The sequence below is a fragment of the Melitaea cinxia genome, chromosome 10 (genome assembly GCF_905220565.1).
Source record: "Melitaea cinxia chromosome 10, ilMelCinx1.1, whole genome shotgun sequence".
NCBI lineage: Eukaryota > Metazoa > Arthropoda > Insecta > Lepidoptera > Nymphalidae > Melitaea > Melitaea cinxia.
Genome location: NC_059403.1, coordinates 7,799,449 through 7,814,830, shown reverse-complemented (window position 1 = coordinate 7,814,830; position 15,382 = coordinate 7,799,449). Strand labels below are relative to the sequence as shown.

General features: G+C 37.8%; 1 protein-coding gene across 1 annotated transcript in view; it reads right to left on the bottom strand.

The window, feature by feature from the left end:
* Positions 1 to 15,382, bottom strand: part of LOC123657229 (protein winged eye) — a 45,474-nt gene that overhangs the window by 2,661 nt on the left and 27,431 nt on the right. Inside the window, exons 10-12 of the mRNA XM_045592805.1 lie at positions 1,687 to 4,145; positions 1,259 to 1,481; positions 126 to 802 (exon numbers count right to left, since the gene is read on the bottom strand). Of these exons, the coding sequence (XP_045448761.1) occupies positions 126 to 802; positions 1,259 to 1,481; positions 1,687 to 4,145 (3,359 nt within the window). The remainder of the gene's footprint in view (positions 1 to 125; positions 803 to 1,258; positions 1,482 to 1,686; positions 4,146 to 15,382) is intronic.

The following is a 15,382-nucleotide window of genomic DNA, read 5'->3' as shown; positions in this document are numbered from 1 at the left end:
AAAGATTATAGAGTGAGAGTAATTTTATTGATTTTAATCCGTCAGTAAGCAACTACATCGATACATTAAACGTAAATACTATAAAAAAACTCATTTAAAATCACGTCTATATTCACGTGGATTACCTTTTTATCAGTGGCAGCAGATGACGTAGACGGCCCTTCCTCTTCCAATCCAATCCCGCTGTCTTTTAAGTTATCTTTTTCGCTCTCCTCGTTGTTTGAAGCGATCTTGCTCAAATTACTAAAGTCTAACACTGGGCTTTTAACCAAAGTTTTTTTCGACAGAACGGCTTTCTTGATAACGGTCTTCATTTTCTCCTCTGGAGACTTCTCGACTGCTATCAAAGTCGACAATCTGTCATTAGAATCGAGCGAATCCTCGTTCGATTTATTCGAGTCGATGTAGTCCGATGATGACTTTTGCCTATGTTCATCACCAGATGAACTCGAATGATCTTTGCTTACCGAATGATGTCGTTTCTTGTGCTTTCTGTGATGCTTCTTGTGGTGACGTCTATGTTTGCAACGTTCGTCGCAGCACTTGTGTTTTTTCTTTTTCTTTTTTACATATTCGACTGAAGTTGGGTCCTCTTCACTCGTGAGCATTCTCATTTTCTCTTTTCGGTGTTTTTTAAGTTTCTTTCTCTCCCTGTGTGTGTCTTCGTTTTGTGTTTGCATGGTCGGTGACTGCGGCGGATTGACTTTAACCTCGGTACTCGTGGACGCGACTAATTTCTTCTCTTCAGTCACACTCGTGTTTCTCCTTCTCTTTCCCAGTGTAAACAATGTGTTCTCATATTCTGAAAAATTAATATTACAATAAGCATCTAATGTTAAAACGTAATTTACATTAAAATTTTGTTTTGTAGTCATGTAGGAGATGTCTACATAAAAGATTTACCGGGTGAAACATTTGCAACAATGACTTTTAGAAATGTCATTTGCTCAAGCTCAAACATATATTTGTATATGTATACGCCATAACACTTCTGTCATAACAATTAGAACGAAATTGGCAAGACACTGGTTCAATATGATATCATTAACCTCTTTTCTAAAATAGTTAATTTCATGGTGAATTTTTTGTGATTGTCTTAAAGCATTAAAACCTAATAGTTGCTTAGCTTAATAATACTTGTGAAAGCAACTCAATGATGCTTAGATATTTTCTTATTTTAAGCAATTGTTAAAATGTATGCTTTCTTAATAAAATAAATAAATAAAATAATCTGTAAAACTGTACAATAAATACTCACCGACAACTGGGTAATTGGGCTCCAAAAATCTAATATCCTCTATCGCTATCCTTCCTGAGTCTCCGTCGTCAAACTCTACAGCAACGAACTTGTCATCATGAGGATCCGGGGAAGAAACAGCAACAGTTCCAGGGTACAAGCATCTGTATTGTTGAGACCAATAAGCGCAAACACGCGTTCCAGATGGCAGGTCAGTGACTAATGCTGGACTTACTTCGAGGATCTGAAAAATAAAGAGCAATTTAGTTTAGAATTGTGCTTGGTTAAACCCGTTTGGTCACGTATACGTAATTACCAATTTTGTGGGAGCATTTATCTGAAAATTTTATCCCTTGGGAAACAAGAAGATTAATTCATTAACTGTTTACTGTATGACAAATATACATCAAGTAAATGGGATTGTTTATATTATAAAGAAGCAAACTTACAGCATCTCTCAGCGTTTCTTCTCTAGATAGTATGTGAGGTTTATTCCCTCTTTCACCATCTAACGTTATGGCGTACACGTCCGGCGCCTGCACCGCGCTCAACTTCCCCGCGTAGAACAATCCGCCTCTCGCAGTTAGTACTCGCGGGGATGAGTCTAGCTTATCCTCAGTTAAAGTGCACCTTGATATCACTTGTGGCTGCACAGCCGGCTCCGTTGCGACCACTTTGATTTCTTTTTTATTTCTCTCGTTCGACTTTGTACCTCTATGCCGTTTTTTCGCCTTTCGTTTCTCTTTATCGCTATCACTAGAAGCGCTCGCTCGACGAATAGCCAATTCTATTTCAGAAAGATCGTCTCTTGAATGCTTCCTCGCTAACCGATCTACTTTCTCTCGATTTTTCTGTCGAACCTCGTTGAGACTTTCCATCGAAGAACTCGCTGATCTGTTAAGACCCCATTCGTGTTCTTCTTCTTCTGAATGCATTTTTACTATAGGTTCTGCTTTCAATTTAGGTCGTACTTTACTCGTCCTGTTCTTGTCTTCTCTAGAAGGTTCTCCCTTCGAACATAAAATATTGCCTTTTAATTTGCTTTTCGCTAGTAAGTACCCAACAATACTACTTTTAGACTTGGGTTTCTTGGCCACAATAGTCTCAGTTGAATCTGGACTAGACACTTTCCTCGGTCGCCCCACTTTACGCTTCTTCGACGATCCTCGGTCAGAGTCTGGCGATAGAGCTGGCGTGCTTGAAGTAGAGGCTGTAGAAAGCGCGGGTAAAGCCGGAGGTAAGGCATTCAGTTGAGCACGCTTTTCATCATATTCTCTCTGTAAATCCTGTATACGTATCCTGATGTCTCTTTCCACGGCATTCATGATATCCTTAGCTGAAGGCAAAGTTGAAGAATGCGTACAGTTATATGTACCGCAAGAACACGTCGTAACGCGACGTAGACTGTCTTCTAGTTGTCTTCCATGTTCATCTTCTTTTCTTTCCCGTTTGTGCCGTCTCATTTTTTCCATCTTATGTCGTAACCTGTCTTCTCTGTCACGACTTCTCTTTCGTCTGCTTTCACTGGAATCTTCTCTATTCCTGTGCCTCTCTTTCTTAGTCTCAGTAGACCTGTCTATTTCTCTTTCCGTGGGACTCAATAATGGTTCAGTTTTTATAGGTATCGACGATAAATTAGATTGAGGACTCTCTTCGACCTCCTCCATAAATCTTTGTTCAGCTAAAGCGCACAACAAGTCTAAGCCATCAAGGGAAGGTTTGCCTTGTTCAGAATTAGGTTCCGAAGTTGGAAACTCGAATCTTCTGTGTGGTTCCAAATCTGTACGGGGCGGCGATTTTGGAGATGTTTTAATTAAAATTTTCGAAATATTCAAAGTCGTTCTTGTGTCGATAGTTAAAGGCGTACTTTCTAAGCTTGGCATGTTATTACCGGGTGTCGTGCGTTCGAAGTGTTCGATACTGTTCGACAGCAGTTCCAGACCACTGACATCGACGGGAGGCCTCACAGGAGGCAGCGGCGGCGCGGGCGGAGTTGAAGACCGAGCAGTGTCTATGACTAAGTCGTGAGAGCCGCCACTGTTTGAGTTGTTATCTAATGTCTCATCTCTTTCTATAGCGTCTATCGCTTTTTCCACTGCACCGACCACGTTGGAAGCCCCAAGGCTTTCGGAGGATGATTCTTCTATACTGTCAATCGGATGCGGTTGTAGGGTGTGCATCTGTATCACATTGTTTTCTTCAGGGAAATGAGCAACACCGACACACGCCACCTCCCTTTCATCCTCATCAGCCAGATTCGGTGACTCGTCTTCGTCGTCTATGTGATCTGTTTGATTTGAGGCGTCTTTGTGAGCGGGAACTTCTTGTGCATCTGGAGGGGGTGTAGGGGGCGCTGCGGGTGATGTCGCCTGACTCCTACATGCTTGCTCTGAAAAGTCAGGTTGGTAGTACAAATGTGTCGTAAGAATCGGCTGCTGGACAGGTTCCGAGGCAAATGTGGGTGGTTTCTCTTGTGGTGGCTCCGGTTCGATTTTTATTAAAGTATGGTGTGGGGTAATTAATGGTTGCAGAATTGGTTTCCGTTTCTCCATTGAGTGTGTGGGATGTGGTTGAGGCGGAGGAGCCGGGGCAAGAGTTACCAGTCGAGTGGAATGGGTGTGTGTATGTTGTAGGGTCGCTGTTGAGGCGAGGAGGTCACCTGGTAGTAGTTGAAGATGGTGGGAAGGGTGTGGAGCAGGGGGAAGTAGGAGAGGAGCGGAGGAGTAAGGAACTCCACCCCAGACAACTGTATGTGGTAGGTCTGGTGGTGCAGGCAATAGCAGAAGTGCCCCTGAAGTAGGTTCGCGCACGAGCTGGAAGCCTCCCACAGACGAGACGCCACCTCCCATTGATCCAATTCCCATGCCGCCGACTCCACCCACCATCATACTCTCCATTGATACTTGAGCTGAAAGGATAAAAATAATAACATTATTGTAAAGGAAACTATCTGTGACTGGTATTGGTAATAATTCTAAACAAATGTTATTACAGCATTAAGACTTAATTGTATTTTTATCATCATCGTCAGAAATATTAATTATTATTATTATTATTATTATTTGACTGGATGGCACTCCATCCGCTTAATATATAATAAATACGTATATTATAATAAATAGTTCTTACATAAATAATACAGTAAATTTATTTATAAATATAAGCGGGTGGAGGATTATGCCCCGGCAGGAAAATCAAACGGCCGGGGGATAGGGCTGCAGGCTGAGAAACTGGCGGACAATCCTAGCCAAGTCAAGTAACGCCGCCTTCTGCATCCTGGCTGCGAGCGAACCGTCCCGGATCCCCAATTGCCTCAGGTGGTGAGCGAGGGTAACCGGGATCAAACCGTTGGCAGATATTACGATAGGGATGATTTCAACGGACCCCACACCCCACATGTCGACCATCTCGTGCGCCAGATCCAGACATTTACGTTACTTCTCAGTTTCGGCTTTCACAAGGTTCTCGTCATGCAGGACGGAAATGTCCACTAAAAACACCTTCGACCCTGCCCTGTCCATCACCACGGTATCAGGCTTGTTTGCCAGTATCGTCCTGTCTGTGGCGATAGGCAGGTCTCAGTAAAGCTGTCACGGTTGCGTGCGTTAGCGATCCCGTGGCGTCCCACAACGACGATGAGGGCACCACTGGTTTTTAGTGAGTAATCTGGCATTGCACCTTCCGCCGGAAGCCTCACACTCCCGTCGCCTTCGGGTGACGGGGTCAGTGCGTAAATGCATTTTCCAGCGTTAAAAAAAAAGGTCCCAGTAGAGCCGGATCCATCGCGTTCGAGTACTGGTATCGGTGAGTACTGATAATACGGCATCCTCTGCTCCAGGAGACCGTACATAAAAGCAAGCTCTTGGTGGAGAATCTTGGCCGCTTGGTTGTGTCTGTGCAAGTACTCAGTATTAGCAAGCTCGGAACACCCCGAAAGCACATGCTTGAGCAACTCACCGGCATGACGACAGGCTCAACCAAAGTCGGGACTGCCACACTTCAGAATGTGCTTTCCGTAGTTGTTATTGCACAGACAAAACCTTCGGATTCTCCAAAGAGGTCCCCGAACCGCAGCCACTGCACGGAGGCCTCACTAAGTGAGGCGCGTGAAGCGCCTTGTCAAACCATCCATGCAGCTCTTTCTCCATCCATACGGTCTCCCGGTCAGAGGTGCTCAATACGACCGGTTTCTGCCATTCCTCGTTGGGTAAGGGGGGTGCTAGTCCTTTGTCACACACAAGATCACCGTGCATAACGCTATCCCGTCTCGTTTCAAAATAGGCCCTGAGGCTGCACACCTCGTGGTTATGCATGGTCTTTGCGTTTAACATGTTTCGACCACCACACTTGCACACGATGGTGCGTCATAGTTGTGCGGCCTCTTATGTACAGGGAGTCAAGTTCGGTCTGAGTCCATCTGAATATGCCAAAGGCGTACAAGAGTGGGCATGACCTAAGCGTTATAGGCTTGGACCTTGTTTGCACCTGACAAATAAAATCAAAATCAAAATCAAAAACAGCTTTATTCAAATAGGCCCCAAGAGGACTTTCGAATCGTCATTTTACAAATTAAAACTTTAAAATTAAATTATTATTTTTGTAAAGTAAAGCTACCACCGATGTAGATTCTGCAGAGAAAAATCAGCAAGAAACTCTGCAATTATATATATATCTGCATATTAGTAATATCTTGCATAATACAACGTCACTACCCGAGAAGAAATTTTTTCGTGTTCCTTAGAAGGACCGGACCGGGCATGCCTAATCTGGATCGGATAAGGTATGTAACGCAGAAGATATGTCTGGACGCGCACTCCTCGGGACCCTTACGTAATTAGTTAATGGCCCCTTAAAGGTATATACTTATATACTTAATAGGTATACCCCACGGTATACCCTAAACAATTATTTTCAAACGATACATTTAAGACAATATAAAACTAATTTTGAGTAAAATAGAGCTGAAAATAAAATGGCAATCGGCCGTTCAGCAGTTAGGTGCATTACCAGTTCCCGGAGACGTGTGTCATTTGTATTCCATATCGTCACTTCCGACTCAGTGGTGAGTGGGAATCAAAAGATAGATAAGAAAAAACAAATTCATTCACATTACCTACTTCTATTTGAAATTCATCAGTTTTACTTTATTTACATACTTTTTTTGTATAATTTAACAATGTGACTTCAATCCTAAGTTCGTGACAGGGATAAAATGAGTTTAAGTTAGCGTACTGATTTATGTTTACCTACTCAGTCATATTGGATTTGATTACAACTTCCTTTCTGGTGTGAAAATGCAAGTTGCCGTAAGTCTGAGGATCGCGGCTTCAAATTCGCTATGAGCAAATAATCGCAAACAGATAAAAACGAATATCTCTATTTTAATATGTATTTGTGTGTATAGGTGGTGACCTATGTCCTCGTGGGTCTCCCTGATATGCCTCTGAAATCACTTTAAACCTATTGAAATTTCCTATTGAAATAAACACCTGATAGCGATTGTTATTCATGGCATCGAAGCTACTCCAAAACTGGAAGTGTAGCAGTATGGTGTAAATAAATAAATATATTACAACATATACACATGGTCGACTGTTCCCGAGGTAAGCAAACTTTAATGCTTGTATTATAGGTAACAGCCAACTGTTATATCTAAATAGTTTCTTTAATAACTATAGGTACATAGAAATAATACATATATAAATACTACACCCAGACTCAGGTGGGAATCGAACCCACAACCCGCGGAGCAAAAATCACGACCACTACAAACTGCGCCAACGGGCTAGTAATAGTAGTAGGTATATGCCAAACTAAATGAAAAAGGAGCCTGCACACAGTTGTGAACTGTTTACAGGCTTAATTAAGTCAGTTAATCAGTTAATTAAAATCGCTGACTATTTCTAAATGCAAATAGAAAACCTGCCTTTTACACAAAATTATGAAAATCGTGTCAAATGTAAAAACTAAACAATGAAATTGACAATTAGTGAAATGTTTATATTTCGTAATAACTAAGTTTCACAGTAGTTAGATATTAAAGTAATTTATAAATTTAGATTCATCTAATCATACTTAATACTATTTAAGCAAAATTAAAAGGAAAGAAACAAGAAAATAAGAAAAAGTATTTAATATTTTGCTAGTCTTCGGTAAGCCTATGCCTATGAATAACTTAAAAACAGTAAAAAGTTTTTGATTCATTATTCTTTTTACCGTCGAATTCTACTATATTTATGAGATATTTCTATTCGCACACATTAAAGTTGTAGTTTATTAATTCAAAAACAGGTTCTACTGGCCTATTGTACCTCCCGCTGTCAAAGTCTATTTGTATCGTCATTCGTCATAATTATAGTGTAATAGTATTATCTACAACTAGTAAAACTGACCCTAAATAAGCTAATACAAATCATTATATAAATTTAAATGTGTAATAAATAGTTCATAATAACGCAAATGTGGATAACAATCAACAAAATTAATGAAAACACATATTCAAACGCGTATTGCGTTTATCAATTACGAGGTTTAACGGAATCACTCGACGGTCGAGGCGCGAAAAAGAAATACGAACGGTAATCGTCGGTTAATGCCGTAATGAGCGACGAATTTGGACGTGTGGGAACGAGATGGATATAACGCGTGCTATCATAAGTCGAAACGAGATGGGTATATGTTAGTTTTTTTTTTTTTGTTTTTTTTTTATCCGAAATAACGAAACGTTTTTTACGAATGAATTATTTTATTAGTACGTTTTAGCGGCTTCGAGTTTTGTATTGCGGGTGAGAGACATCGATGGAATTTCGATATGGAAACATTAAATGGAATAAAATAGAAGTATTAACTGCATAGCTAGCTGTGAGTAATAATAACAATATTTTCACAAGTAAATAATAGGTATTGTACCCTATGAGAGGGTTTATTTCTTTATTCCGTAGTCAAAATGTACGCATGTTTAAGTTAGGTATGTATTTTTTATACAAATAGGCCGGCAAAGAAGCGTAAGGCTCAACTGATGGTAAGCGATTACCGTAGCTTATAGACGCCTGCAACATTAGAGGCATCACAAGGGAGTTGCCTGCTGTCGAACCTACCATCATATCATTCTATTTTGCCGAGCTATTTGTGATTTAGTTTTGACTGTAAGTAATTTTATTTTACAATATCTGACCCGGAAACCTATAGACCTATCACCAGCCATTTTTTCCAATGACCAATTTTTTTTTTTTTTTTTTTGATATACTTAATACCCTTGCCCTGACAAAAAAATCCAACCCGGTGCACTCGTTCGGAAATTATGAGCATAGGTTGTACCGGTAGGTACAGGTACAGGTAGTGTGGTATCTACATGCCATTCTACACTTCTGCTAGTCATTTTTATTCACACCTAGGTATTAGCTGAATTGACAGACGTAGTCCATTCTCACCAATTGTCAAACGCGATACGTCTAAATAAATCTATTACTATTAAGAGCCATTTCACAAAAATCGGTAACAATCCGCGAAATTGTAATATTTTGACGTCGTTAATCTCAGTGTTGGATGCAATAATGTAATTTATATTCTTGAAATATAATAGAGCAACCTTTGTTGTAGTCCATAGTCAGATCAGAATTTTGATTTATATTATGTGTATAAAATTATTAACCTTTTCATCAGCCTCCTCCCTGGGTAAACGGTCGCAATGTATACTTTGAAGTCCTACTTTTCAATAACCTCTTCGTTGAAACCATTTTAATAAAATATCATAATATGTGGAATATAATTTTGTTGTCCACTATCATAGATTTTTATTCCATTTGTATCTCTATTAAACGATAAAAAAAATTTAAAGTTACGAATATTTTCCAAATAAGTACAATTTTAAAAGCGATATTTCTCTTAGAAAACTAAGAAATTTTAACGAACTATCTTCATCAAAGTAAACTTACATCATTAAGGAATACAAAAAAAATAATTAAAAGATGTAATTATTTTTAATACATTTTATATTAAATAATAAAAAGATAGTATATATTGCCATGCATCAAGCCCGGTAAATCAGTCGAGCGCTAGCGCTCTTAGAGGTAAGGTCCACGCCAAATTCTGCGCAGCCGTCTCTTTCGCTCACACGCGCCAAGCGCCTGTTGTTATAGCGGATAAAACGCATTTGATACTTTTTCATAATAAAATATAAATAAAATAAACATATTACGAAAATGACTGTAAAATAATATAATGATAATTTCTGTAAACAAATGTATAATTTAATTTTCTTTTCTCACACTATCAATACAAATAGGCATTTCAATCTGTTTGTCTTGTTATTTGTTAATTAATATGTTTGTCGGTGTCGATGTCATTAAATGCTTTTTTATTCATATCGTAAATATTAGATTCATTCGTAAACTGAAAAAACTAAATCAATTTAAAAAAATTGTTGCATAAAATTGATTTTTTTAATTTTATTTTAAATTTATTGACTGTTGTTATATAACATACTTGAAATTTTTAACAAATTAATTATGTAAAAAACATTTTATACCATAGTTATAATTTTTATTATACATCAGAAAATGATCACGATGGTCTTTTGGTTGTCACACTATACGTACTAGCACAAAGATCGCGCGGCTCGTACGACTCGCGCGATGCGACCAAATTTACCTAAACTTGCAGAGCGTAAAATTGTGAAATGGCTCTTAATACGTGAAGCAAAAACTTTGTGCCCCTTTTTACGAAAATTGCAAGGAGGAGGTAGGTGTATGAAATTTCGAAAAAAAAAAAAAATTATAAAAGAAGGAGTGCAGAATACTATTTTTTTTTAATCATGCATAAAAAAAAACATTACAGGCACTACCATGTATTTGACACACACGCGCATATTATACTATTTTTTTGATTGTCAAAGTGTAGTCGAATTGAAATTTTTTAAAAAAAAGTTTGTTAATTTTCATTATTTTTTGTTTTTGTTTTTTTTTTTTTTTAATCCCTAATTATGGTCGAATTTCGACCACTGGGCGACCACTAGGTAGTAATCTTTATGTTTTCCGAAATTTCTAATTTTCTGAACATTTTTCTTGATTTATCATTCTATAAGAACCTTCTACAAAGGGTAAGGTAAGTAAGTATCTGTAGTACTGATAGTGGTCGTTATTTATAGTAGAGGTAAGGGAAAGAGGCCTATGTTTACAGACTGAAGCGTCAAGTGTATATAATTTGGTGTATCATCATTACAGCCTATACAGCCCACTGCTGGACATAGGCCTCCACAAGTTTACGCCAAAAATAACGTGAACTCATGTGTTTTGCCCATAGTCACCACGCTGGGCAGGCGGGTTGGTGACCGCAGTACTGGCTTTGTCGCACCGAAGACGCTGCTGCCCGTCTTCGGCCTGTGTATTTCAAAGCCAGTAGTTGGATGGTTATCCCGCCATCGGTCGGCTTTTTAAATTCCAAGGTGGTAGCGGAACTGTGTTATCCCTTAGTCGCCTCTTACGACACCCACGGGAAGAGAGGGGGTAGCTATATTCTTTAGTACCGTAGCCACACAGTAGTAGTTTGGTGTATATTTACCTACAATTATCATAATGAAACAAAACTACTTCTAACTTGTGGAGGCCTATATCCAGCAGTGGACTGCGAAAGACTGAAGTGATGATGATAACAATATGATGAGATTTTTCTGATTGGGTAGCGGGGGGGCTTTTTTTACCGTTAGAAATTTTAGACGTGCTAAATCAGACTTAAACAGTTTCGAAGAAAACTTTTAAGTTTCATTATTAATTTAACAAGGAAATTACAATGAAACAACTTTTTCGGATTTTATCGCGGTTTATTAACTTTTTTAAGTTCCGTCGTTATGGATACTTTACAGCAACCATACTCACGGAAAAACTGACAAGAAATCTTTAAAAAACAAGAGAATGTTCAAAAATGAACTAAAACATGTTCATTATAAATAACATCTATAAGCTTCACGAAAAAGTCGATTTTATTGAAGGATGTTCCGCGGCTCAAATCTATAAAAAAAATGAATGTTTGGCTGTACCTATGTCCTTTATAGAACCGTAGACTATGCATTTGATCATGTCATGATCTTCAGCAGTGTTGTGCTTGAGCCGACAGAGGTTTCTAAGTTGGTACGGCCAAAAAAAAAAATGAAAAAGAAAGCGTAGCAACGCGCGCATAATAAAAAGGAGCGGAATGGATCTAGTCTAGTCAGAGTTTTGCGCTTAGCAGCACATTTTAATTTTATTTATATAGGTAGGTACCAGCCTACCTAGATACCTACTAGTAAGTACATAGTACATAATTACGTACCTATAAATTCATCAAAATAACTATGACTAAAATCTCAGACATATAGGTATTACATTCTTTATTGCACTAAGTAAATTTTACAATAGTCATTATAATGTAGGAAGTTGGCAAGGGCGAACTTATCTCTAAAAGAGATCTCTTCCAGTCAACCCGTAATTATTTATTTATTAATTAAGATTAACTACATACTTGCATTCTGCTTTATAAATATGTACCTGTGGAGTTAAACTCTAATCCATCTTCTACGCACGAGAGCCCTATTCCTACCTACCCAGCTCTGAGATATCTACAGATTGTTAAATTTTGATCATTTTAGAGCAACTAGCGCCTCATTTGGCGGTCGCAAGTTCATTTCCTACTCGTGACAATGTTTATGTTTGTACGACGTTTGAACGACGGGTATAGAAATTTGTAAGTCGTTATATTAATCACTATATAATTGGTATAAGCCATAGATTATAAATATCGATAAACGATGTCAAAACGAGTAAGATAAGGAGAGTATTTTGTAAAAAATGTTTAATTTTATAAACAGGCAGTCCAGACTTATCGTCGAAATTATAAATACAATATGTTTAAAAATACGTCGAATACTCAAGATTAACATCAAAGACCAATTAAAATATTAAACATCTACATACTACATATAACATATTTATTTATATTTCATAACATCAAATCAGTGTCTGTATGGTCTATCCCTCCCAAAACCTTAACTTAATACGAATTTAATATTCCGTAGTTTTTTTTTTCTTTTTTTTTAACTTTTACTATCGCGTGAGGTGTCAAATTCGTAACCGTAAACTGTTAAGACTATTATAACCGATAAAAAATAAATAAAAGCACTAATTCACAACACTAAAAACGCGCAAGGCGGGGACCGATCAAGTCACTCCCCCACCCAGCACTCGCTCCTGATTGGCTGAGATGTTTCAAAGGCGGAGTCTTAAGAGGCGGTACTCAGTTTTAGGGCAGTCCGTGTGTCGAGTAGAGTTATCGATAAATGAGTTTTAACGATGTTTTTTGCTTTTTTTTTTCAGATGATGGATAATTTATGGGAGTGACAAGAGTTCCGCTTGGCGTGTGGGAAACGATTTAGCGGGTGAGTGATTGAATCGCGTTGGTTTGTAATTTAACTAGACGGTTACAGATCGCGTTTTATGGGTCTCGAGTTACTCGCCTTTGTCGGTATAAACAATGAATACAGTATCGTACCACGTGGAAAAAGCCGCAACAAAATATATTAGTTACGTAAATATACTAGTTTTTTTTTTTAAAGATTAACAATATTTTCAACAACAAAACTATTTAAATTATTTTTGATTAACGCCGTTGTTTATATAACTTCGATACCAGAAATTTGAAACCAAAATATGGTGAAGAATTTAAAAAATATGTGGTAGTAGTTATACCCCTATTTTAGTTAAGCGTTAAACTACACTCGCGTGCAACTGAATCGACTCAAGCCGTAAATTGGTATATAAGTTTGATTTTTCGGAAAATGGCTCATCCGATTTTTGTAAAAGTTTTTTTTATTCCAAAGACATATATTTTTTTTCATAAATATAGCCATTTTCAAATAAACAATGAAAAAACTTTTTAAATAAATACAGTCAAACATGAGCGTTACAGAAATTACCCGTTGCGGTACCCATGAGTTGCGAGACTAAATCATGTATAAGAGCTCACGTGACCCATATTTCTTATCAATCATTCGTCAAACGTTGACAGGTACACATCTCCTTAAGCTCCCAGTATTTTAATCGCGATCCAATAGACAATATCTCAGATGCAGCGGTCCAAGTTTTAGGTTTGTTGCAAGCGGGCCATAATCAAAGGCAAGTCGCTCGTAAACTTAACATGAGCCAATCAGCTGTTTCATGAGTATACAGAAGGTTTCAAGAGACCGGTAGCTTCGTTCGGAGACCACAAACCAATGGACACCGGAGCACATCTGAGACGGACGATCGCTTCATTGTCTCGACTTCGTTGAGAAATCGTTATCTCGCGGGCGTTGATATGCAACAGGAGCTCAGAAGGGTTCGAGGAGTGGCTGTCAGTCAGTGGCCAATTAGAAGACGGCTGAAGAAATCCAATTTAACTCCTAAACGGCCAGCCAGAGGCCCGAAACTGACCGCAGGTCACCGTCAAGCCCGACTTTAATTTGCTCGTGAACACCTCAATTGGACTATTGAGTAATGGAGCTCCATCCTGTTCACTGATGATAGCAGAATGTGTCTCCATGGCAATGACAGAAGAGACAGAGTATACAGGCGTCCAGGGGAATAATTTTCGCAATGCTATTTCGCTGAAACAGTATCATATGGCGGTGGTTCAGTCACGATGTGGGCTGGAATATCATATGAAGGGAAGACCGAGCTTGTTTTCGTGCCTGGTGGTGGTCGGAGTGGTGGTCTAACAGCTCAAAAGTACGTGGAAAACATTCTCCTCGATCATGTTGTACCTTATGCAGGGTACATAGGAGAAGATTTTCTATTGATGCATGATAATGCTCGGTGCCATACAGCAAGTGTTACTCGCCAGTTTCTTCAAGAGGTGCAAATTGGGACGATGATGTGGCCAGCCCTCAGTCCTGATCTGAATTACATTGAGCATTTATGGGATGAGCTCAAACGGAGGGTACGAGCTAGAGATACGGCTCCATCAAGCATCGTCGAGCTCAAAACTACGCTAGAGGAAGAATGGAATACGATACCTCAAGATTTTATCAAAAAAGTGATAAAATCAATGAAAAATCGCATGCAAGCCGTTATAAAAGCTAGGGGAGGCAATACAAAGTATTGAAAATTTTAATTTACTTTACTTCTATCAAAAATAATTTTTTTATTCATTATGTTGTTGTGTTCATTTTTCTTCATTTTTTATGCATTTTTGTCAAATTAAATTTTATCATCATTAGGATAACATTTTTTAAGAGAAAGGATTAGGCTTTCAAACAAAAAAAAGAACAAGAAAATCGGATAAGCTATTTTTCTAAAAATCAATTTTTATACCAATATACGGCTTGAGTCGATTCAGTTGCACGCGAGTGTATATGTACCTACTTATAATTTGCCCATAAAAATCAAAAGGTAAGTTCATTAAATGATTTTTCACGAAATCTTAAAGCTTTTAGCTCTTATAAATTTGGAATTTAGCACGCAAGTAAATTATGAGGGACAGACTTCAACTTAAAGAGGGTTGTAGGAAAATTAATTCGTAAAGAGTAGAATGAGGGATTGATTACAGTTTGTATAGTTTTTTTGTTTCTGGACTTAAAGTATGAAAATGTATATTTGCCTTGTTGATAAAAAAAGAACCACTTAAAACATTTTTTTTTTTTTGTATAAGGTGCTTTTGGGAAAGAACAAATGATTGAGAAAGTTTCTAGTCTATTTATCTCATTAAATTAGCCTGATTTCCTTTTTTATAACTGGCTGTGTATCCACTAACTACCAAATTAATATTGTAAAAGAACGGCGAAAAAACTAGTAAATTCTGATAGTTACAGGAAACAGTCCTATAGATGATGTCCGTTGTGGATAAAAAGAAATATAAGTTATGTTTGTTAATAACGTAACTTCAAGACACGCGCCAAGACGAGGTTCAGTGACCTTTGAAGTATTTTAGTGTTACCATAAGTACGAGTTTTTTTCTTCTCTATAATTCTTCTTGAGCGTTTATTTATTTTGAATTAAAAATAATATTATAACTATTTTTCACTTCATTATTAATATATTTAATTGTTATCAATTAGCAACTGTTTATAATTTTGTATAAGTAAATTTTCTTCTAATAATTAAACAATAATTTTACTTTTAAGTTATATCAAACGTATTA